The following is a 26,123-nucleotide window of genomic DNA, read 5'->3' as shown; positions in this document are numbered from 1 at the left end:
TCTAGAAGTAGGGATCTAATGGGTTAATTAGTTGAAACAAGTGTGAGCTGTATGTCCTTCTTAGTCTTATCTATTACGTATTTGTTTCTGTTGTACTAAAACAGATGAGGAAAGTAGGACTTCATGTAATAGAAATAACTACTATACCCATTATTTCATTCCTTAATATTTTTTATAGATTTTTTCCTTTTACATTTAATGTTCCTAAGTTGCACCTTTTTATTTTAAAGGGCTTCTGTCACCCCCCAAAACTCATTTTTCATTTTTGGGCATATTAAAATCCTTATTGGATGTCTATTCCCCATATAGGGCTCTTACCTTGTTCTGTGGCTTGGTTTCACAAAAAATCGATCTTTTAAAATATGCAAATTACTTCACTACCAGCAAGTAGGGCGTCTACTTGCTGGTAGCCGCCGCATCCTCCTTTCAAAAAAACGCCCCCTCCTCCTGCTGATTGACAGGACCAGGGAGCACTCTCCTCCTCCGGCTGGCCCTGTCAGCATTTTCAAATCCCACACCTGCACCTCATTCGGCGCAGGCGCTCTGAGAGAAGGACGCTCGCTTCCTCAGCACTCCCTCAGTGCACCTGCGCCGATGACGTCACCTCTAAACCTGAAAGAGAAGACGTCATCGGCACAGGCGCACTGAGGAAGTGCTGAGGAAGCGAGCATCCTTCTCTCAGAGCGACTGCGCCGAATGAGGTGCAGGCGCGGGATTTGAATTGCAGACAGGGCCAGCCGGAGGAGAGCTGTCAATCAGCAGGAGGAGGGGGCGTTTTTTTGAAAGGACTGGTAGTGAAGTCATTTGCATATTTTAAAAGATAGATTTTTAGTGAAACCAAGCCACAGAACAAGGTAAGAGCCCTATATAGGGAATAGTCGTCCAATAAGGATTTTAATATGCCCAAAAATGAAAAATGAGTTTTGGGGGTGACAGAAGCCCTTTAAAGTGGTATTCTCAACACCTTATGATATACCATTAATGTCTGACAGATGCATGTGCCACCTCTGTAACCTGTAAATATGTCAAGAGTAGGGTCCTCTGACTCTGTCCCACCTGGTGAGGGGGCACCATGCATGCCACTGCATCCAGGCAGAGAGTAACTGGAAAGGCTGCTGCTCATATGCATGGCTCTTTAATTTCACTTGTATGAGAGTATCAGAAACAACCAAGCAAGGCTGTTCAGTACGTGGACCTCGTTGTGGCACTATGTGGGCCCTGCATCTATCAGACATTGATGGCATATCCTGGAGATATGACATCAATGTCTAAGCTGTCTCTCAAGCAAAGAATGGCTGAATAGTGTTGGGTGAGCATGCCCGGTGTTGGGCCGAACACCGCTTGTGCTCGAGAGCGATGCTCGAGTCTCCTCCCGATGACATGCTCGGCTCAGTCTTAGTCAGGGCGAGCTGCAGCAGAAGGGACAGATAGTGTACGGACAAGAATTGTTTCTTTTTTTAGGCAGGGTTTAGTGTTGAAAGGTGTTAGATACCCAAAAGTCCTTTTTTGCACAACCTGCGCTAAATTGCGTGCAATAGTTTGGCTGCTGCTGACAGTGACACAATCTCTGCTACATCTGTTGTGTTACATTTGCACATCCTGCGCTACGTCTCCTGTATAATGTTTGTGCATCCTAAATATCTGTGACATTCAGTGTAATTTATTTGCACATACACTTACAAAACCTGCGCTACTGTATGTGTGACATACTTGCAAGCATATATACCATTTAATATGCTCAAGACGAGCAGTAAGGGACGGGGGAGTGGCCATGCTGCTGATGGTGCACGCAGAGGCCTTGACCCTGGGCACGGTGAAACTGAGCCTGCTGCTAGAGCACAAGAAACACACTCATCCACGATACATAGCTTCATGTCCCAGTTTGCAGGGCGGCGCAGGACACCACTCTCGAAGTCACACCAGTGCGACCAGGTGGTCGGTTGGATTGCAGCAGATAATGCTTCCAGTCGGTTAAGCACCACCCTGTCTTCCACAAAGTCCAGTCTCAGTAGCCAAGAGTCTGGTCAACAGAATTTTCACCCTGATCCTCCATCCCTTCAACCACAGAGAGTCTTGGAAAACAAGTGATCCCACACTCAAATATTCAGAGGAGCTCTTTTCATCGCCATTCCTTGATTTGGGCCTCTTGCCAAGCCCGCTTGAAGAGGGACATGAGGAGATCTTGTGCACTGATTCCCAAACTCTTGAGCATCGACAGTCAGAAAAAGATGACGGTAGGGAATGGCAATTAGTGTTTCACGAGGTGGATGATGATGATGAGACACAGTTGTTAATAAGTCAACGGCAATTAGTGTCTCGAGGTTGATGATGAGAATGAGACACAGTTGTCAATAAGTAAGGTTCTTGTTAGGTCAACAAGTCAGGAGGATGACCAGAGTGAGGAAGTGGAAAAGGAGGTGGTGGACGATGAAATCACTGACCCAACCTGGGAAGGAGGCAAGCCGAGCGAGGACAGCAGTACAGAGGGGGAGGGATCGGCAGCACAGCAACAGGCTGGAAGAGGCAGTGGGGTGGCAAAAGGGAGAAGGCAGGCCACACCAAACAGGCCTGCAACTGTTCCCCGGAGCACCCCCTTGCTGCAATCTCTCTTGCCAAGGGGTAGGTGTTCCGCAGTCTGGCGCTTTTTTGAGGAAAGTGCGGATAATAAAAGAATTGTCATTTGCAAACTGTGCCGTACTAAAATGAGCAGGGGCATGAACACTAGCCTGGATCCACAATCAGTGTCTGCGGGTCACACCACTGCCTCCTCTTCCCCTGTGTTTTGTGCTGGCCAATCCCCTGTCCAGGACGCAGACACCTGGACCTTCGCAAGCACCATCAGCTAGCACATCCACTTCTGTGTCCCAGCGCAGCGTACAGATGTCCATACCCCAGGCCTTTGAACGAAAGCGCAAATACCCAGCCACCCACCCACAGGGCATAGCACTAAATGCACACCTTTCCAAATTGCTGGCCCTGGAAATGTTGCCATTTAGGCTTGCGGACACTGAGGCTTTCCGCAGCCTGATGGCGGCGGCCGTCCCTCATTACTCAGTCCCCAGCTGCCACTATTTTTCCCGATGTGCCGTCCCCGCCTTACACCAGCATGTGTCCCATAACATCACCTATGCCTGACCAACGCATTTATTGGGAAGGTCCATTTAATGACTGACACATGGACATGTGCTTTTGGCCAGGGACACTACATTTCCCTGACGCACACTGGGTGAATGCTGTGGAGGCTGAGAGCGAGTCGTACCCTGGGACTGCACAGGTGCTACCGTCAAATAGGATTGCTGGCCCTATTTCCATCAGAATTTCAGCCACCAGTTACATTAGTGGCTGCAACCCCTCCTACTCCTCCTCCACTTCCACCTCTGCATTCTCATCTTGCAGCACCAGTCAGTAGCTGGAAGCAGTGTAGCACTGCAGTGGGGAAGCGGCAACAGGCTGCGCTGAAACTAATTTGCTTAGGTGACAAACAGCACACCGCCCAGACTGAGCTGTGTCTCTCGCCACTCAACCTACAACCAGGCATGGTTGTGTCTGATAATGGCCGTAACTTGGTGGCGGCTTTGGAGCTCGGCAAGCTCACACACATACCATCAACTTAGTGATTCAGCGGTTTCTCAAAACCTACCCCAATTTGCTTGAGCTACTGGTGAAGGTGCGCTGCGTGTGTGCCCATTTCCGAAAGTCATCTACAGCTGCCGCCGGTCCGGCAACGCTGCAGCATCGCTTGCAATTGCCAGCTCACCAACTGTTGTGCGATGTGAGCACGTGCTAGAACTCCACATTCCACATGTTGGCCAGGCTTTGTGAGCAGCAGAGGGCAGTAGTGGAATACCAGCTGCAACATGGTCATCACCTTTCCAGTCAGCTTCCGCTCTTCACAAGCGACGAGTGGGCATGGATGTCTGACCTCTGAGAGGTTTTCCGCAACTTTGAGTAATCAACACAGATGGTGAACGGCGATGCCCCTATTATCAGCATAACAATCCCACTTCTGTGTCTACTGAAACGCTCGCTGCTCACAATGAAGGCAGACGCTTTGCATGTGGAAATGGGGGAAGACAATACACAGGGTGATAGCCAGACCACCCTCAGTTCGTCTACTCAGCACAAATTGGATGACGATAAGGAGCAGGAGACGGTTGCCTCCACTACAGAGGGTAGTACCCATAGCAGATTTATTCCATCTGTTCCCGACCCCCGCTACAAAGAGAACTTATTATTTCTCACTTCTGTGGTGGAGAGGACTAGCAAAATGGTGCAATACTAGAAGGTCCTTGTGGAAAAATTGCTCTAAAAATTTCCATCTGACAACGCTGGCGGCAGAGTACGTAGTTCCTTAGGCAACTGAGGGGAACAAACAGCAGTTCCAACCGAGGCAGGGCAACACTCTCCAAGGCCTGGGACAATTTCATGACACCCCGCCAGCACCCTAACCCTGATGGGCGGCCTAGTCTCACAAAGAGGGAAAGGTTTTGGAAGATGGTGAAGGAGTACGTAGCATACCGTGTCAGCATCCTCAGTGATCCCTCTGTGCCTTACAATTATTGGGTGTCCAAGCTGGACACGTGGCATGAACTGGCGATCTACGCCTTGGAGGTGCTGGCCTGCCCTGCCGCCAGTGTTTTGTCAGAGGGGGTATTTGGTGCTGCTGGGGGCATAATAACTGATAAGCGCATCCGCCTGTCAACTGAAAATTCTGACAGGTTGACTCTAATGGGATTGCCCCTGACTTCTCTACTTAACCAGAGGAAAGCGGCTGGACATAAAGGCACTTTAAATGTGGCTTTTATGGTGTATTGAATACACTGTATTCCCATGCACCCCTTCTACCACAAAAAAAGGTGTATATGGTTCAATCTTCCTTTTCTCGTCCTCCTCATCCATCATATCAACATGCTTATTAGGCTGCCCTCGCTCCTAATGTTTTAGAGGGTCAGCTCAGCAGCAGACCCTCACCCCTAATGTTTTAGAGGGTCACCAGCAGGCCCTCGCCCATAATGTTTTAGACGGTCAGATCAGCAGCAGACCCTCACCCCTAATGTTTTATATGGTCAGATCAGTAGTAGGCTCTCCCCCCTAATTTTTTAGAGGGTCACCAGCAGGCCCTTGCTCCTAATGTTTTTGAGGGTCACCAGCAGGCCATCAATCTTAATTTTTCAAGGGTGTGTATGATGCCTTCCTTTATGTGTAATAAAGGGTGTATTAGAGCAGTGGTCCCCAACCTTTTTTGCACCAAGGACCAGTTTCATGCAAGACAATTTTCCCAGGGACCAGGTGGGGGGCGGGAGGGGGTTCTGGAGCAGGGCTTAGGGGGTGGGCGGGGCTGACTGATTCACGCGCATAACAAAACACAAGGTGCATATTAAAATATATAACACTATATAAACTGACTATGGTCTCTGCTGCACTGTACCGTATTTTTCGCCCTATAAGATGCACTTAGGTTTTAGAGGAGAACAATAAGAAAAAAATATTTTTCATTACACCTCAGGTCAGACCAGCAATCAGACCCCCAATGTTAATCAGACCTCAGATCAGACCCCCAATGGCTCAGATCAACCCCCAAACCTTTAGCCACCTATCAGCCCCCCATGTCAGCCATAAGCCCCCCAATGTCAGCCATAATACCCCTAATGTCAGCCATAAGCCCCCCCAATGTCAGCCATAAGCCCCCCATGTCAGCCATGTCTGCCCCATGTCAGCCATATGTTAGCCCCCCATGTGAGCCATATGTCAGCCCCCCATGTCGGCCATATGTCATCCCCCTATGTCAGCTATCTGTCAGCCCCTCATGTCAGCCATATGTGAGCCCCTCATGTCAGCCATATGTCAGCGCCTCATGTCAGCCATATGTCAGCCTCTCATGTCAGCCATATGTCAGCCCCTCATGTCAGCCATATGTCCCCCAGTGCAAATAAAATAAAATAAACACTTACCTCTCCTGCTCCTGGTCACCATCGCGATCCTCTTCATTCTGCTGTCGGCTGGCTGTGTATAGCGGCGCACAGTGTGAGGTCACAGAGCAACCTCGCGCTGTGCGAAGCTCTGCACAGCCGATAGCCGAGCCGTGGACCAAGAAGCGGTGAGTACAGATCTTTCACCGTTTCCTGGTCCTTCTGTACCAATGAAGCGCTTCCATAATGGAAGCGCTTTATTAGTACAGAGTTAAAGACTGCCCTGATCGCCGCGGCCCGGCAAACCATCTTCCAGGGCGGTTGGGGACCGCTGTATTAGAGTGCCCGTTCCTTGTAATTTTTGGCAGCCCTTTCACTTAGTGCATAGGCTTTATGACTGTAGGAGTCCCACTACCTGAACAATTGTACCACAATGTGAATGAGGCCCTCCTTTATGTGATATACAAGTTGTATCTGAGTGCCTCTTTCTTGTAATTTTTGGCAGCACTTGCACTTTATATACAAGGAAAGACTGTTTCATAACAATTTTTCCTCTAAAATCGATTTTATCTTCGGTTTTGTGGGTATTATTGTCAGTCTGTAAAAGTGGCGTACTATTCGGACAACATCATTCCAAGCAGCGATCTAGGAGTCCAAGATGCATCCAGACATCCTCCTCATGCTGGTACCGAACCATTTCAGTGGTGTTTCCATCAATTTCTGACCTTTTCCTATGAACCAGACACCCTCCTCTCTTCAGAGCAAGGGGTGCCTGGTTTAATGCTCGGGTTCTCTTCCATTTAGCATCCCAAAGTGTTCTATTTGAGCACCCGAGCACGTTGGTGCTCGATCAACACTACCAAAGAACTGTTTAGAAAAAAAGCTAGTATTAAGAAGCTAATATGGTGCCATCTAGTGGAAATTTTGTATCACTACAACATGCAGTGAAAATCGATAAATTCCCAATATCGGAAAATATATCACGTACTTTGACTCATATTTATTAAGGGTCTTGCACTTGTTTTCTGCCGTAATTCATGAAATTTCTCTCGTTCAGTGGTTTTTGGACAGGTTCATTACTAATTACTAATGATGACAGATTGTCCCACAATCTACACTTTCTTTTGGCTTGATAGTGACTGTGGCAATGTGGAGTTTTAATTTGTGCCAAATCTATTATTGGCATGTGCCAGTTTTTAGGCACAAGATAAATTATCCAAAAAAGCCAACTAAGAATTGGTGTAAGTAGGAAAAAGTGTCTAACATCTAGCAAGATGCGCCAACTCTATCACACAGCAAGCACCACTGTGGTAGATTTCTGTTCTGTGTGCATGCCTTCTAAATATCAGACAGCATTAGCAAACATGCACTTTGTGCTTCACTTTCTCTCCATTACCATATTAGTTTACTGTCAGTGAACGAGAACACTCTTGCTTACATTCAAAGGCAGAAAACTGGAAGACTCCTAGTCTTGCTCTCAGCTGAGGGTTTGTTACAGCTGTATCCAGTCTAGTAAACCTTCTATACATCCATCTAGTAGTTTGTTACAATGCATCTGTCCAGATTCTAGGCAGTCTATCTCACAGACTATTGCCTGGACTAGATACAGTTGTATTCATTTCCCACTGCTCTTAAGTTTTCCCCAAATTAGTCTATCCCACAGATAGTTAAATGAGTTGGCCACATTTTGGGAGGTTTTGGCAGACCCCCCTTCCCCCTCCTGGCCAGAACTGCAAAAGGGAAGCAAACTTACCTGCTCCCTTCCACTGGGTCCCAGCTCCTTCACTCTCTGTCCTCAGCTGCCATGCTCGGGCCCCCCAGTGTTTACATCCCCTTTGCCAATCTCTGGCCTGCTCCCCTTGCCTCACATGACCAATGGACACTGCTGCAACCAGTGATTGGCTGCAGCAGCATCAAAGCGGATGTTGACAGCAGGAGACGTAAGCAAGGCAGCTAAGGATGGCGAGTGAAGGAGTCGGTACCCAGCAATAGGTAGGAGGTGAGCATGTTTCCCTTTTGCAGGTCTGGCCAGGAACAGGGTTTGTCAAAAAAGTAATGGCATGGCAAAATTCCACAAAGAAAACATTGTATAATGCTTACCTGTATAGAGGCATGCCAGTAAAGGAGTGAAGAATCACTGGGTATTGTGGGCATAGCTTGTGGATCACAGTTTGCAGGCCAATCTAGCACAATATAATAGGTCAGTGAACTGTAGTGTTACATTACACTTTCCAAAATTCCATAAGAAAACTGACACGGTACTCAGATTCTATATCATTGTGCATGCCGTTATCTAGTGGTTATACCAAAAGGAACCAATAAATGTAAAAGTGGAGAACTGGTCCACAGGCTGAACTCCTATGTCTCTCAATTGGCCGGTACTATGTGACCATATAAAACTATTATCCTAATGTTCGGACCCAAAGTGATTCAACATATCTTGTATTTTATTTTTTATTTTTTTTATTGATAGAGAGCTTTTCAGGGCAATTGAAGCACTTTCGATTTGGGTCTGCTCATCTGTACATTGGAGTCCAGAGGGTGGTCCTATTCAGGCATTGTGGGCCCTCTGTGTAAGTATTGTGCACACAGAGAGAACTGTCAATCACTTAGTAAGACCATCCACTTGACTCCTAAGCACGAGCAGAGATTTAAGTGTATTAATTACTAGTTATACTGAATAATTTCCCTGCAAAACTGTCTATCAATCTGCTCAGCTCTTACGGTTCTGTTTTGGGTGATACTATATCTCCTTATGAAGATAATCAGCTCCTTATGGAGAAAATCAGGTGGCATTAGAGCATACCCGCTCTCCTCTTCTATAACATGCTGCCCACAGATAACACTGCACTGCACTACAATATGACAAGTTCCCTTTAAAGGTTAACTGTCATATTTTTTTTATTTGCTAGTTTATTAGAGCTAGGCATGCATACCTGAGTTAGTCTATCAATGATTGTCAAAATAGCTGTAATTACCTTATAATAACAGCTTTCATTAACGTCCTCTGTCCCTTTCCACTGCTCCCTTAAAAGACCATTGCTAGGGCTTCTCTGTCTTCCTTTTAGTATAAACAGAAGACAGAGGGGCAGTCCTCCACACTGCATGCCTGTATATTACTAAAGATCCTTTTCTTCCAAAATCTTGAAAAACCAAACTTTAATTCCCTGCATGTGCTACATAACAGCAGAGTTTGAAGTCAAGTGAACAGCGGCCTTCTTGCTTCAAGTCTGGATATCCACGCCCCCTTCCCTTCCCCTTCGCCTCTGATTGACAGTTGATAGTTTTCAGCTGTTCGGCAAAGCCGGACGAAATCTCGCGCATCTCTATTCCTGTGCCTGCACATTGCCGTATGCCGCTGGTAGTTTTCAGCGGCTCTGTGTGCAGGCTTCAGGGTGCGAGCGCGCGTCAAGACATTCACGGGAATAGAGACATCGGGCGCATGCCCGAGTCTTCGGCTGGCTTTCCGGAACAGCCAAAAACGTCTGTCAATCAGAGGCGAAGGGGCAGGGAAAGGGGTATGGTCATCCTGACTTAAAGCGAGGAGGCTGCTGCCCCTTGATTTCAAACTCTGCTGTTACATAGCGTGTGCAGGGAATTAAAGTTTGCTTTTCAAGATTTTAGCGCATCTGGCCGGAGGAAGAAAAGGATCTTTAGAAACATACTGCTCGCTACTTTAAGGTAATGCTGACGATTTGGGAGGCGTTTTTTAGGTGACAGGTTCCTTTTAAGTACTATTGGTTTTGCCGATAGACAAGATATATGTTAGCTTTCTGTAATGTTGCAAATTGTAATATATTCAACTTAGTGAATTTATTCAGTTGCTGTACAGCTAATCATTGTGGGTTCTTGGTCCTTCTTATTTATCGGCTGCATGGCTTCACCATTAAAGAAACATCATAGTGGCAGCCTTGAATGGCTGAGATGCCATGCTATGGATATAATATAATTGTGTATCAAGAGATTTACAGTGATGGCTAACCTCCGCCTCTCCAGCTGTGGTGAAACTACGACTCCCGACACGACTCTGAGAACAGTCAAACAAGTGTGCATCTTGGGAGTTGTAGTTTTAACACAGCTGGAGAGACGGATGTTAGCCACCACAGGATTAGAAAGTATGCAAATAGTAAATCCCGTTTAAGGCCTCATGCACACGGACGTTTTTTTTCACGGTCCGCAAAACGGGGTTCCGTTGGTCCGTGATCCGTGACCGTTTTTCCGTCCGTGGGTCTTCCTTGATTTTTGGAGGATCCACGGACATGAAAAAAAAGTCATTTTGGTGTCCGCCTGGCCGTGCGGAGCCAAACGGATCCGTCCTGAATTACAATGCAAGTCAATGGGGACGGATCCGTTTGATGTTGACACAATATGGTGCCATTTCAAACGGATCCGTCCCCATTGACTTTCAATGTAAAGTCTGGAGTTCTGTTATACCATCGGATTGGAGTTTTCTCCAATCCGATGGTATATTTTAACTTGTAGCGTCCCCATCACCATGGGAACGCCTCTATGTTAGAATATACTGTCGGATATGAGCTACATCGTGAAACTCATTTCCGACAGTATATTCTAACACAGAGGCGTTCCCATGGTGATGGAGACGCTTCAGGTTAGAATATACAAAAAAACTGTGTACATGACTGTCCCCTGCTGCCTGGCAGGTGCTGCCAGGCAGCAGGGGGCAGACCCCCCCCCCCCCCTGTTTTTAACTCATTGGTGGCCAGTGGGCCCCCCCTCCCCTGTTGTTAACTCGTTGGTGGCCAGTGTGCGCACCCCCCTCCCTCCCTCCCTCTATTGTTTTAATACATTGGGGCCAGTGTGCGCGCGCCCCCCCAACCCCCCCTCCCTCCCTCTATTGTTTGAATACATTGGGGCCAGTGCGCGCGCCCCCCCAAACCCCCCTCCCTCTATTGTTTTAATACATTGGGGCCAGTGTGCGCGCGCCCCCCCAACCCCCCCCCCCCTCCCTCTATTGTAATCATCATCGGTGGCAGCGGAGTGGAAGATTTTCATACTTACCTGGCTGCTGGCTGCTGCGATCTCTGTGTCCGGCCGGGAGCTCCTCCTACTGGTAAGTGACAGGTCTGTGCGGCGCATTGCTGTCACTTACCAGTAGGAGGAGCTCCCGGCCGGACGCAGACATCGCAGCAGCGCGCGCACACTGGCCCCAATGTATTCAAACAATAGAGGGAGGGAGGGGGGTTGGGGGGCGCGCGCACACTGGCCCCAATGTATTCAAACAATAAAGGGAGGGAGGGGGGGTTGGGGGGGCGCGCGCACACTGGCCCCAATGTATTAAAACAATAGAGGGAGGGAGGGAGGGGGGTGCACACACTGGCCACCAACGAGTTAACAACAGGGGGGGGGGGGCCGCACAATGATATTCAAACTGGGGAGGGGGGGGGGGTCTGCCCCCTGCTGCCTGGCAGCCCTGATCTCTTACAGGGGGATATGATGGGGTTAATTGTACTATCATATCCCCCTGTAAGAGATCGGGTGCTGCCAGGCAGCAGGGGGCAGTCTTGTACAAAGTTTGCAGTGTATTCTAACTAGAAGCGTCCCCATCACCATGGGAACGCTTCTGTGTTAGAATATACTGTCGGAAATGAGTTTTCACGAAGTGAAAACTTAGATCAGAAAAAGCTTTTATGCAGACGGATCTTCAGATCCGTCTGTATGAAAGCAACCTACGGCCACGGATCACGGACACGGATGCCAATCTTGTGTGCATCCGTGTTCTTTCACGGACCCATTGACTTGAATGGGCCCGTGAACCGTTGGCCGTGAAAAAAATAGGACAGGTCATATTTTTTTCACGGCCAGGAAACACGGCTCACGGATGCGGCTGCCAAACGGTGCATTTTCCGATTTTTCCACGGACCCATTGAAAGTCAATGGGTCCGCAAAAAAAAACGGAAAACGGCACAACGGCCACGGATGCACACAACGGTCGTGTGCATGAGGCCTAAGGGGTTTCTTATCAGCTCACCTATGATCACATTATCCCATGGTTTGGGATGTGTCAGTGGAGCATTTGGAATGTCCGTTAGATTAGTCGTCCAGTATCCATAGAAGCCTCTGGCATTCTGCGCATTGTTGCTGACAAATTTAATAACGGCAGTATTCCCAGTTGTATTTAGGGTCGGTGGCAATGTCGTTCCACAGAAGTGACCTGCAAAGAAAAAGACAAAGAATGTAGGACTCCCCTCTAGTAAACCAGAATTCCCTAATAGAGTACTTACTGTAATTTGTTTTATAATTCAGACTCAATAAAGGGGGAGTCATCTTTTAAAAAAATGTGGCGTAAATGTGTTGACTAAGACATTGTCCTCTGTATGGTCTGTATGGTTTCCTGATCGCTGGTGAACCCCAATCAGAGACAGCGCAATTGCAACACTTCAAATGACAAAGTATTGTTTTTCCACAGACAGTAGTATTGTAGTAGATGATGGTGAAATGTCTCACTTCCACACATCAGGGACTCATGCCCTACTAGCAGTGGTGTACATAGAGAAGTAAGGGCCCCATATCAAAGATCAAAGCAGGCCTCCACACAGGACAGAAGGGGTTCTGCCTAAACCCTTTCCAATGATCCTTGGGCCATTTTTTCCACTGCCTCATTTGCTAAAAGTTGTTCCTTTAGAGTCCTGGATTTTCACCTCCAGTAGAACAGGAAATAATCCCAACTAAGACTGGGCCCCCTCTTGCCTTGGGCCCCATAGCAGTTGCATGGTCTGCCGCTATGGTAGTTACCCCCTGCCTACTAGTATGTTTGCCAAGATAAGCACTTCCAATTCAATACTAAAGTGACCCACTGGTTGAAGAAAAAAATCCCATTAACTGGGGAACAAACAGAATATTACCTGGTGACCTCCTTTTCATCTTTTTATTTGCAGATCCCCAGCCTTGTCTTCTGCCATCCAAGATGGCCACACCACTTCTTAGACTGATGTATTGCTAGCCCAAGACCCTTTCTATTTGTCCAGCCTTGCTCTTGGATTAGCCAGTACTGCTCAAGTGAGCAATCCAAGGGTAGCATGAAGTGTCGTGGCATACAAAATGCACAGTATGCATCATGTAGTCTAGGAAGGTGTGACCACATCTTGGGTGGCAGAAGAGGAACCTGGGAACTACAGATCTGCAGCTAAGAAATGGAGATTATCAGATAAGTCTTCTTTTAATTCCCCAGTTAATGTTCTTGAACTGGAGGGCCAGCTTAAATGTGAATATCCACAAGTGCTCACTCTAAAGATGCTTAGGCAGAGGGAAACAGGGACATGCACTATGCCCACAGAAAAAGTACTTTTCGCTTGTTATTAGATTCTTGATTACTGGTGATTTCCTTTCAAGGAAGCAGCAGAAACGTATTTTCGCCAAAAGAGCAACTGCCTGGTAGGGTTGATGCTGCTGATTAAAATGATACTTGTCTAGTGAAAATCTGTTGTGGCATCCCCGAGAAAAAAAGACTTTGATTCTTTATGCAGATGAGGGCTTTGCTGCATGAGGGATGCATTCAACCCTTCTAGGCAGTATGCCTGGTTTAATAGGGTTGATCCTGCTGATACGTGCTGTTTAACTAGAGCCAGATTCAAACTTAAGATAGGTAATTACACTTTTTTCGTCCTTTTTCATATAAATCAAATCAAATTACAGCACAGATTCCCATTGAAATAAATTTGAGGCAGATTGAGGCATTTTCCATGCTGATTCCCAGTGGCGGATTATAATTGGGGCTTTTGGGTCGCCAGCCCTGGGCCCGGCATCGCTGGGGGGCCAAACACCGACCCGAACGCCCACATACTGCGGCGGGGCACAGGACCACATAGTTCCCTACCCCGCCACCTATCACCACCATAGTAGGCCTGCGGCCTATCTGGTGGTAAAAGCATGGCGTGCGTGGTGAAGTCATTGAGCGGCGTGCGTGATGATGTCATCACGCACATGTATAGTGTTGCGCGCAGGGCTTTGATATACGCGCGCCTGCCTCACCATTCCTGACACAGATAAGTATAGTATTAGCCTTTTTTTTGTGTTTCTGTGAGGGCAAATTACTTAATTGGAGGCAGTGTGGGGGGAAATTACTTAATGAAGGGTAGTGTGAGGGCAAATTACTTAATTGGGGGCAGTGTGGGGGAAAATTACTTAATGAAGGGTAGTGTGGGGGCAAATTACCTAATGTAGGGCAGTGTGGGGGCGAATTACTTTATGGGGGCAGTGTCGGGGGCAAATTACTTAATGGGGCAATTTGGGGGGTTATTACTTGATGGGGCAGTGTGGGGGCAAATTACTTTGTGGGGAAAACTACTACATGGGAAACAGTGTGGGGGAAATTAGTATACTGGGCAGTGTGGGGGAAATTACTACATGGGGACAGTTGTGGGCGAAATTACTATATGGGGGTAGTGTGGGGAAAATTACTACATGGGGACAGTGTGGGGTAAATTACTATGTGGGGCAGTGTGAGGGAAATTACTACATGGGGACAGTGTGAGGGAAATTACTATATGGGGCAGTGTGGGGGAAATTACTATATGGGAGTAGTGTGGGGGAGTTGCTATTAGGGGGCATTATTTTTGGGGACACTATACAGGCATTATTACCTAAAGCAAAATATAGGGTGTTATTATTACTAAGGGCACTCTAGGGGACATTATAACTGCTGTAGACACTATAGGGACCTTTGGAACAATTTAGCAGACTGGTGTAAAGTAGAACTGGCTTAGTAGCCCATAGCAACCAGATTCCACCTTTCATTTTTGACAGCTCCTCTGGAAAATGAAAGGTGGAAACTGGTTGCTATGGGCAACTAAGCCACTTGTACTTTACACCAGTTTGATAAATGACCCCAATTATGAGAAATCTAACATATCTGTGTAACAAACTCTGTAGAGACGAGATGCGGCTGAAAGAATTTGTCATGGCGGTCTGGGTCAAACGGAGGAGAAGAGGAAAGAAGATCTACATGACAGGAGAAGTCACTGGATGTAACAGCTATGTGCTGCTGTATTCCCCTATAGTAGAGCTTACTCACTACTGTGACCTGCGTCTCATCTTCTCCACCAATCCGCTGTTTGAGGAGACTGCGATGTTCCAGCGAGCGTCGCAGCCTCTTTTCTCCTTACCAAGCACAGCACTGCCCATTTGATAGCACTGCGCTTGGTATTGCAGCTCAGCCCCAATCACTCAGATGGGACAGAGCTGCACCTAGGCCACGTGACCAATTAATGTGATGTCATATGGCCAAGGAAGAGACAGTGGCGCTCACAAAGCACCGCAGCCTCTTTATACAGAAAAAAACCGTAAACTTAAAATGGAGGGAGGGGCCCGAGTTGGGTAGACAGCCCCGGGTCTATCATACACTTAATCCGCCCCTGCTAATTCCGATATGGAAAATGCACTAGAATCAGTGGAAAACCACACAAAACCTCCCCACACACTGTATTCTCATTTAATCAACTAAATGGATTTGTTGTGTCCTCCAGAGCAGTAGCAAATCTTGCAACATACTGTTTAAAATGACAAAATCAGGTCTACACGTATAAAGATGGGTATTTTTGATCCAACCTTTGTGCCAAAGATGCTTCAAGCAATGGATGGACTGTTAAAGTAGCGCTAAGGTGAATCTCTACCTTTTAACATCATGATTGGTTTCTTTATATGATAATGGTTGGATGATTATTTTACTAATGCAAAGCTTCAAATCCACTGCATAGATGTTGATGTAATTTCTTCCATTCTGCCCCCATTGCCCCAATCAGTGTGTATGCTTCTCCTTAGCAGTGGCAGAATTTTATCATTTAACTCTATGGCTATTCAGAGGACTTGGAGCTCTGCTATAAAGTTATATATGGAAATTATTCAACACAGAACTTTACAGCTATAACATAAAAATGAAATAGTGATCAAGCTAGACCGTACACAGATCGTCTAGGGCCCCATAGCAAAACTTAGTATGGGCCCCCCTGCACAACAAACATTCCCGATAACACGGAACGCAAACTACAATGCCCAAGATTTCAGACAAATTTATGATCTTTTTTTATAAGAAGAAATTCTGTCGCGCTATATATCACCTACTTTATCCGACTTCAAAGAAAAAGTGGAACTGGTGCTTTAAAAATATGGCGTTTGTTCTGAACACCATATTTCTCAATGCATTTACACCAGACAACTGGCATAAATACATAGATACATTTCCTGCTTCACTTCACATATGACAAAGCTGTAAAGCTGCCTGTCTGTAGCTACCACTAGGGGGAGCTCAGTGCATGGGTCTGTTGTAAGCATCTCTTTGAACTGAGCCTCCCCTAGAGGTGTCTGCAGTGTTTTCACCTCAGGAACAGAAGAAGTTCAGCGCCTGGCCCCTCCTCACCACATGCACCACAGCAGTCCCACTGTTTCCTCCATTGATGATGCACCACTGAAGTAAATGTCCACCCTTGATCACAAAGTTGCATTACTTGCTATGTCCACAGAGGAGTGATTAGTGGTTTAAAAAGTCAATGGGAGTAAAAAAATAATGTTTCGGTATCATGATCAATCATGTAGCATCATAATAAAAACATGTCTTATTATCAGTCTTCTGCCTGATGAATGCACATAAATGGGTAAAGTGTGAGAAATGACCAGTGTAAATGGGCTTTTCTTGCAGATGTTCTTGCCAATTACAGATACGGACAATATAATAAATCTTAAAAATGATTGACTACCTGTTGACGTATTTGGATACAATACCATACTTACCCAGTCTTTTTGCCCCAGATTTGTCTCCATCAAAAACCTCCACAAAATCCTGACAACCTCCTGTGAAGTTTGCAAGCTGTAGGCTAAAGTTCGTAAAGACAATGTGGATATTATTGCTGGGTTGAACTGTTATTTTCCAGATGCACGCTTTACTGCTTGGATAAGTGGAATTTGGCCAGTTGGGTGACATAAACTCTCCTTTGTCAGTATTGAAATGACCTCCGCAGGTTGCAATGCCTGCAAAAATGCAATTGTGTTGTGAGGAATTCATTACTAGCAACCATTGTAGATTCTTACAGTAGAAAAACTAATATTAGTCCATTACATTTTGTGCATTTTGATCAGCATTTGATATTCACTATGTAGGCATAAATTGTGACTCTCTACTTCAATAATTCAAGCAATTGCCCTAAGCTTTGGCTTGAAACCTTTAGTGTGTGCAGTAAACCATGACAATTGTTACAGCAGGACAATGGAGGATGGGGTTGTCTTATGATGAGACTGCAGTTATTGTTCTGTTAGTTCCCTATGAACTGATTAAGTGAATTCTCATAAATGATAAATTGGTATAAATAATGTAAAGCCACTAAGGTTGTTAATTCTTTTTCTCACTAGATGGCAGTAGACCCTCAATTTCCTATCTCTGCATAGAAGTGATGGAAGAAGTTTCAGGATCCACATTGGCAATATTAGTGACCATTGGTAATGTTAAAAGAAAAAGGAAAAAGTCTGGTACCGTGTTAGCCAATAGAAAAACAGTTTAGTAATCTCATTAAGAGAAACAAAATAAGAGTATTGCAGGTTAGATACTATTATGTACTGTTATTTTGTTTCTCTTATTGAGAGCACTAAATTACATTGGTAATGTGTAATGGGTACTTTAATGTCTGCATGACCTTTGTAACCTTTTTTCTAGTGCACGTCCAATCAGTGCAGACAGGGAACAGGATAAAAACTATTTTAAGTCTTTATGAGAATAGTAGGTGAGAAAGGCTGGTGACCACGTATCTTCTATCTAGGTGTCACGGTCCCTTTTTTGACAGATGTCAGGAGATCAAGGAGACTGGCGGAGCGTGGACGAATCTAACAGCCTCTTTGATTACTCTTTATTCAGTGTTTGTTTGTGACCTCATCCCCTGTTTCAGTTGTGTAACTTAGTATTCTTTACTCTACCCTATTTAGTGTTGCCCCACCCTTCTGACTGTGGGTTAGATAGCTTCTTTTGGGTTTGGCTTCATTAGTCTAGTTAGAGTCATCTTTGGTGTTCCTGCTCTTCCATCACTAAAGAAGTTAAGTGTCGTGTTTGTTTGTGTTTTGTGTTCCCTTCCTTGCTTGTTGTTACTAGGTCTTAGTGAGACAACTGTTCCTTTATAGGGGAAGGAACGGGTTGCCTCAGCCTTGATAAAATTCTTAGGGCTCTGGTGTGAGGTCGTCTTTGGTGTTCCTTCTCTTCCATCACTAAAGAAGTTAAGTGTCGCGTTTGTTTGTGTTTTGTTTTCCCTTCCTTGCTTGTTGTTACTAGGCCTCAGGTAGACGCCTGTTCCTTCATCAGGGAAGGGACGGGTTGCCTCAGCCTTGATAAAATTCTTAGGGCTCTGTAGGGTCTCTAGGGTCCCAGGTTCCAGGGTATGGGCATTTCTACCTTCAAGGGGTGCCCATATGGTTAGGAGTCAGGGCCAGGAGTAGGGTTACTAGGAAGTGACCTTTTTCCTGTCCCTAGCATTGTGGCCTAGTGGCTTTCTCTTTCCCTCCTGGTTGTCAGTTTGGCGTTTCCGCCTATACCTCATCTGTGACACTATCGTCTATGCTAAAAAATGGGCCAAAGCAGAGGTCGCAATAACATCTGTAAAAGCATCATAGGCAAATTTTAATTTCTAAGTATGAGACTTTCATGCTCCGAAGAGCAGTATGAGTGCACCCTGTAAGGCCTATTCAGTCCCTTCTGCCTGCACCACTAATTCCTGTGTGGGCAGAAGGAACTTAAATAGTCCTGAGAGGGTGCGCTCGTACAACGCTCTGGATCACAGTGGAAGCCCGGCACTGACTGAAGACGGGCTCCCACTCTAACGGCCGGCAGTGGAGATTACGCTTAATTCCCTAGAGGCCGCAGTTAATATTGACTGCAGCATCTAGGCAATTAGAGGGAGAGGGCTCCCTGTCACCATTGGCTCCCCATGAACACAATCACGGGGTGTTGATGTGGTACAATGGCAGCTGGGGGCCTAACATGGCTAAATTTCTCAGCCTAATACACAGCTTTTAATGGTACAATGCTAGGCTAAAATGCATTGGTCTACAAGGTAAAAATATGACACTAGAGCAAAATCCAAAATTGCATATCTATGGAGGCCCTATGCATGCTAATACAGGGTGATAGTCATGTCCATATTTTGTATCAGTATTTGTAAGACAAAACTAGGAATGTGTCCAAAACACTGAAGAGATACAAATCTTTCCACTGCAGTTTTCCTCTGCGTAGGATCCATTCCTGGTTTTGGCTTATAAATACTAAAGCAAAATACTGACTAAAATATAAAACTGTGAAGGACACTCTAAAGGTACGACCACATAGCATGGGGTGACATAAAAACCCAATGGCTGTGTGGCACCTTTAACACTGTGCGACCATGAAGAATGCAGACCGACTAAACAGTGTAGTTTTCATTAGTCTAGTTAGAGTCCGCAGTGTCACCTACAGCCTCACTGTACTCGACTGCATTGCAACCGCTCCTTGTGGTTGTACAAGAAGTGTCATTCAGCTGAACAGTCAGATTCCAGATTTTCTAGAGTGTATTTAAAAATGGAAGATCTGATTGGTCACTGTATATACCATGCCCCTTTCAGAACATTACATAATAATAATAACAGCATCATCAAATGTACATACAGACTCAAACTATAACTGTTGCCTTGTTCTGTGCACTAATCATATGCATCCTATGGATGAATTTACAGTAATCTGTCTGAAAGTAAGCCAACCAAGAACTGGTATAGAGTCAGTGAAAAGTGTCTATCCCTGCACCAGATTTATCATCCAACCTCAACCACTGTGATAAATCTGGTGCAGGTCTAGACAGCCAGTCTAAGCTTACACCATCTATAGGATTAGTAAATTTGGGCCTCTGTCTTCATCTATGCAATCATTATAATTAATGAGGACATAAGCATAATTCAACTCACTTGGTATTAAAGCTGGATCCACAAATTCCCAGGCTGCATAAAATCCGACATCCACCAACCTGCTGTTGGAGATGAATTGCACCGATAGCTGGTTGCTAAAACTAACTAGATCAGCTGGTAAAAAGTTTCCACAGTGGGTACCTAAAAAGGAACCATGACAGATAATTAGTAAATCACACCATATTTGGGCAATAAAGTTAAGGTAAATGTTTTATTTATTTATTTATTTATCTGAAGTATTAACTGTGTGCAGGATCTATACTACATTATAATAGATATACTCTCACAGCCTTAGAACCAGAGCTGTTAAAGGGGTTGTTGCACAAAAAATATTCTACAGTTTTCAAACCAGCACCTTGATCTGAATACTTTTGTAAATGCATGAAATTAAAAATATATTATAGCTACTGAGTTATTCAGTGAAATGTAACTGTATAGCGCCACCTGCTGTTTTCTCCTTTACTAATTTCTCAGTCCTGCTCACTGAGATGGAAGCACATGCTCAGTTCCATCCTTCAGCTGCAGAAGAAAGGACACACCCAGAGAAAGGCCACGCCCCCTCAAGCTGCCAATCTAGCAGAACAACTGGAGCAATGAATGGGGAGATCTCTGGATCCATGTACAGGCTGGTTCTAGCTTTGTTAGATAGAGATTGTCATGTACTAGATTATGTATGATTTTCATTTTTTAAATAAATCATGAGAAAAACTCTTTAACTTAAAAGCTTGCAGGCACCATAGCATTAGAGAAGACAGTGATGCAAATTAATAGTGGTCCTGAAGACGGAACCAAAATGTAGATGTACTGTATGGCAATGTACACACAAGCGCAGTAATTTAACACTTTGAACACATTTGTAAAAGATCAGTATGGGCGGGCGTTTGTCAGAATACTCACCAACACTGCCAAGTTCATCTGATATCACAAGCCTGTCATTGTTGCAGGCATTACTTTCCTCAAGCACAAAGTCCGTAAACATCAAATGAATGACTTTATCAGCGGGGGCAACAATATTCCAAATACAGGCGGCACCATTGCTGTATGGGGCCGGATATCGTATAGACGTGAAGTGCCCATTTCTGTCACTGAGGTACTTGGCACTGCCACAGCCAGATGCTGGAGATTAAGACAAAATAAAATTTACTTTACAAATGTGCAGAATAAGTGATAAGAGGTTTTCCGGAATTTAAATATCCTCAGGATCGATCGGCGGGGGTCCGACTCCTGGAATCCCAGCCTTTCAGCCATACCAAGAGGCCACGGCGCTCTGTGAGAATTTAGGCCTCTTCCTAGGCCATGTGTCCTCACATTCATCAGTCACATGGCTTAGGTACATCTCAGGTGAATGTGGCTGAGCTGCAATACCATGCACAGCCGCTATCAAATGGATGGTGCTGTGCTTGGTAAGCTGTGAGGAGCTCGTGGTGCTCACCGGAGCTTCTGAGGATAGGTCATCAATATATAAATCCTGGAGAACCCGTTTAATAATTTTGTAAGGCACTGTAAATATTGTATTTTAACTTTTTATGATCTGAAATTGTGTTCTTCTGTAGCTGTCACTGAAAGCAGGAATTCCTTGGAGCTAGCTCGGCAATGGAACTCCCACAGGTAAAGATTTACTATCTCGTATCATACGTTTTAATCTATGTAAAAAAACGGCAACAAAAATAATAACTGCTCAACCGACAAACAAGCTTCATAAACATAGGGACAAAAACATCCAGCTACAGATGTGAAATCCTTCCTTTGACACGAAGAGACATTGAAGCAGAGAACACTGACTTGCCTCTTCTAATTTAATCTGTCAGGCTAGTGCTATTTACTGTATGTCATATGTGCGTACTGGGGAAGCAGCCTGCTCCCGTGTGATTCATACAGCAATGCTTCATAGTTATCATTTTGTGGTAATAACTCCCTAATGGGATTTCAACCTTTAAATAGCATGGCACCAAACCTTTCCCCAGAAAAAATAATCAGAAATTGAAAAGGTAAAAGAAATTAAGATTAATGGAAGTTTCAGTAAGACAATGCGAGAAATTGATTAGTACTGTATTATGATTAGAAGACAGCAGAAACTGCGTCAGATTTATTACAGTGGCACATGCCGTATGATAACTTTTGTGCATCCTTATCATAAATGACATGGCTTCTCCAGCAGTCTGTGGGCCTCAATGAAATCCACGGCAGCTCTGTAACTCATCTTAATAATTTTCAACTCATAGGGGTTTTCCAAGATTCAGATATTGACCTATCCAGAGGATATGTCGTCAGTATCAGATCGGCAGGGGCATGACACCCAGGATCCCTGCCGATCAAGTAGCAGATCGGCAGGGGTATGACACCCACAACCTCTGCCGATCAGCTCTAATGGCCTCCTCGCAGCTTACAAAGCACGTCATCATCCATTGGACATGCCATCGTCATCGTCCATAGGTGCTGTGCCTGGTATCGTTACCGATTAACATGACATTGACCTGCTTGTTATTGTGCTCCCAAAACAGATCAAATAGGCTTCATAAGACCTCTGAAGAAGCTCTTTAGCAAAGACCACACAGAGAAAAACACAGTTTTTTGGTTGTGCTGTTTCATGGAGTATGTACACTTTTTTGTTCAGAGCCTTATTCAAGGGAATCCATCTTATTAAAAGAATAGCGTAGTATGCAGCACTATTATTCTTGTTAAAATAAGGGGAAACCTTGAGCTTAGAAGTCATATATTTATGACTTCTAAGCTCAAATCATATGAAAAACTGATATAAAAGAGCACCTACAGTAAGTATCGTATATATCCTTTTTGAGGATTGTATCTATCCAGTCAAGATGAGCAGATGCACGAGTGAAGACACTTGGTTTTTTATCCATAATACAGCCAATGGGTCCAAAACTGGTGATTCCATGAACTTCCCAGACTGAGCTATGATTGCTAGAGGGGCAAACCAGTGGTCCTCCTGAATCTCCCTGGAGCAAATATATAAAATGTTATTTTATTTTATTGCAAGACAAAACAGCAAGTCTAATGTTATTACATTTTTCCCCAGTATCAAACATCGGCCCTTACACCTCCCACTACCACCCACCAGGCCTGTAGGTGAGAAGCATCACCACATAATAAAAGAAAAACTAAGAAAAAAAAAACCAACTACTTATTAAACAATGTATTTTGCCTATTAACTTCACCAGGAGACCCAGTCTGTACTATGCTGGGAATTTTAAACTCAGTCCATTATTGAATAAAATGATATCACTAACCACTCTTATCCTTTGAGAAAGGAGATGGGATTTATGTATAAGGCTAGTTTCACTCTAGCATTTGAGAGCTCAGGCAGGATGTTTTGGCAGAGAACATCCTGCTTGAGGTCTCTGGATCCGCCTGAATGCCTGTCTGCCGCATTAACTATAATGGGGACTAGCAGAGATCCGCCTGCAACCCGGCAAATATGTCAAGAATTGGATTAAAAACACTGCACGGAGTTCTGGAGGGGCAGAAGGCAGAGGTCAGGACAGGCAGCAGAATGTTAGATGATTCTGAGGTGGAAATACCTCTTTAGAGGGTTGGGCAGGGGTGAAACCCATAATGAATTCATAAGTGGGTGTATTTATGCAGATTTTATGGCAGAAATATTTGGGACAAAAAAGTGGATGGGGCTGGCAAGCTCATTAACTATTTTCCAACATGTTCCTGATTGGAAAAGTAGCAGAAAGCATTACCTGGTGTAAAGCTTCCCTATATCAAACACTACATGGTACTGTGTTATATTAGTAGAGCATGGTGCTGAGGCCAAGGGAGAGCAAAACACTTCTTTTGTAGGTAACTTTGTACAAAATTAACTTTTTTTCTATAATTAGATGTAAAGTCGGCCATGGAGAGGAAAAATTTCCCTCAGTCCGCCCAGCATAATGAAAATAATTTGTCATTATATGGCTACTGTCAAAGAGAATACACTGCAAAGATGGAAGTCTTAGCGGAAAATCATTCCTACTGCTGAAAATATTGTTCATAATGGCAGCACCTATATTTGCTCTCCTTAAAATTGTTTCTATTTTAACAAATCATCCATGAGCAGCTAGCTCTGACCAACCCTCCCAGTACTTACAGTGTTCTGAACGGGGGCCCAAGAGGTATGTAAACCCAACCTTACAGATAACGTTATAAAAATACTAACCTGACATACAGACTTTAACTCATCTGGAAGAACATAGCCAGCGCAGATCATTGAGTCCTTTATTTGGAACCACCAATATTGGGGTGTTTTACAGACTTCATATGCAATTACAGGTAGTGCCACTTGATTTAATCCTTCAGCAGCCTTCGGTGCCAGTGAATTTCCTGCAGGAATTGATATAGAAAAGTATTCATACATATACTGTATTTGTTTATCGTGTGTTTGATTTTTTTTTTTTATCTACCCCAGAACATTTAATCTCTATTTTTTGTACTGTGGCAACTTTACCTGTCTCATCACCCCATCCAGTTGCATGACAGCGATAAGTTGCATTCAGGACCTGATTGTACGGTGGCAGACAAGCAAAATCAATGTAGTCATTGGCTACCACTTCTCCGTCAAGCTTTACCAAAGCAATGTCAAACTCTAAGGCTGGTATTTCTGGGTAGACAAACCCTTCATGACGGTAGATACCAAGAATTTTAAAGCATTTTTCTGTGGGTTCAACCAGCGTTAAGTTGTGTTTCCCGACACACATTTGCCAGCGATGCAATTCATCTGCATAACTTAAAATATATAAATAATAGATTAAATAGTCTTAATAAAATGAAGGATCTCAAATGTGATAACATGTAAAATGGCTGCACAAGTAAACTTATACTTTAATTATGCCAAGTATTATATAGTAGGAACACATGAAGCTACCATCTAAGGAAAGTTCAAGTCGAATTAATTAATTTGTAAGACATTCTAAATTTCTAATGTTTGGAGTATGATTGTGGTAACATATATCCAATTTTAAGTAACTAATTTGATTTGCTTCTAGACCACAATTTCTGATATGGATTCCCAAATTATCATTAAACCATAGGTGTAGCTAGTGAGAATTCTGGTGGGGAGGAGACATCCCTGGGCCCACTTACATTGTGAGACCCACTCAAGGTGGATTGAATTGAATGAGCACCATTTTTCAGAGCACTAATACAGTTGATGCCTGTTGTATAGTGCTCTCTACTTTACTACTGCCCCTCTTGTAGGCTACAGGGCACGTTAGGCCTGTGGCCTACAGGATTTCAGACCATGCATGGGAATTAAGAACTCTAGCTGAGATGGCACAATGACGTAAATTTCAAGTTGGAGAAAGTTAGGGTGAATGCTGGGAAAGTGAGCAATGCAAGATGTCTCTGATGTAAACGCTGCAGACAAAAGTCATGGCTGGAAAAAGTTGTCAAGGTGGTCGTGGTCATATGGAACACACGCATCAAGTGGAAATCTGGATATAACTGCACTGTAATCATTTATTTGGTCTACAGAGCGCCTGTGTTAAACGAACATTTACCACTATATGGTCACTGTGTGGTTGTAATATTTGTGTAATATTTCTTTTATTCAGTAACACTATGGTAATTCAATCACTATTTAGTGGTATTGGTAGTGGTCATAGTGTGGTGTTACCAGTGCTGGGGGCCACTTTGGTGGTCAATATTTTTTTCCTATATTTATAATGAAATTCAGAATTTACAGAGTTTTGAAAAATTCACAACTTACTAAATATGAAAGTAATACCTCATAAAATAGTTATCAAGCAACATTCCCCATATGTCTACTTTATGTTGCCATAATTTTGTTAAATGTAAGTTAATTTTTTTAGGACGTTAGAAGGCTTAGGCCTCTTTCACACGGGCGTCAGTTTTTTAGCCCGGATAAGAGGCGGGTGCGTTGCTGGAAAATGCGCGATTTTTCCGCACGAGTGCAAAACATTGTAATGCGTTTTGCACTCGCGTGAGAAAAATCACGCATGTTTGGTACCCAAACCCGAACTTCACAGAAGTTCGGGCTTAGGATTGATGTTCTGAAGATTGTATTATTTTCCCTTATAACATAGTTATAAGGGAAAATAATAGCATTCTGAATACAGAATGCAAAGTACAATAGTGCTGGAGGGGTTAAAAAATAAATAAATAAAAGTTAACTCACCTTCTCCTCTTGATCGCGTAGTTCCCGGTCTCTTTACTTCTTGAATGAGCTGTGGGCTAAAGGACCTGTGGTGACGTCATATCACATGCTCCATCCCCACAGGCATTTTACAGAATTTAGAAACACACTAGAAAACGCTGTGTAAATGAAAA

General features: G+C 44.4%; 2 protein-coding genes across 2 annotated transcripts in view; both read right to left on the bottom strand.

Moving 5' to 3' along the window:
* The window catches only part of LOC122925600 (chymotrypsin-like elastase family member 2A), a 29,567-nt gene extending 21,489 nt beyond the window's left edge, over positions 1-8,078 (bottom strand). Inside the window, exon 1 of the mRNA XM_044276960.1 lies at positions 8,010-8,078. Within this exon, the coding sequence (XP_044132895.1) occupies positions 8,010-8,063 (54 nt within the window). The 5' untranslated portion in view covers positions 8,064-8,078. The remainder of the gene's footprint in view (positions 1-8,009) is intronic.
* A 432-nt stretch (positions 8,079-8,510) lies between these two features.
* The window catches only part of LOC122926305 (cubilin-like), a 142,631-nt gene continuing 125,018 nt past the window's right edge, over positions 8,511-26,123 (bottom strand). The window contains exons 14-21 of the mRNA XM_044277679.1: positions 24,283-24,560; positions 23,995-24,158; positions 22,603-22,789; positions 20,730-20,948; positions 19,833-19,973; positions 16,653-16,889; positions 11,899-12,081; positions 8,511-8,542 (exon numbers count right to left, since the gene is read on the bottom strand). Coding sequence (XP_044133614.1) covers positions 8,511-8,542; positions 11,899-12,081; positions 16,653-16,889; positions 19,833-19,973; positions 20,730-20,948; positions 22,603-22,789; positions 23,995-24,158; positions 24,283-24,560 — 1,441 coding nt within the window. The remainder of the gene's footprint in view (positions 8,543-11,898; positions 12,082-16,652; positions 16,890-19,832; positions 19,974-20,729; positions 20,949-22,602; positions 22,790-23,994; positions 24,159-24,282; positions 24,561-26,123) is intronic.

Source organism: Bufo gargarizans, chromosome 1 (assembly GCF_014858855.1).
Source record: "Bufo gargarizans isolate SCDJY-AF-19 chromosome 1, ASM1485885v1, whole genome shotgun sequence".
In the NCBI taxonomy this organism is placed as follows: Eukaryota; Metazoa; Chordata; class Amphibia; order Anura; family Bufonidae; genus Bufo; species Bufo gargarizans.
The sequence above is the reverse complement of the archived record's forward strand: the minus strand, read 5'-3'. Positions and strand labels throughout refer to the sequence as shown.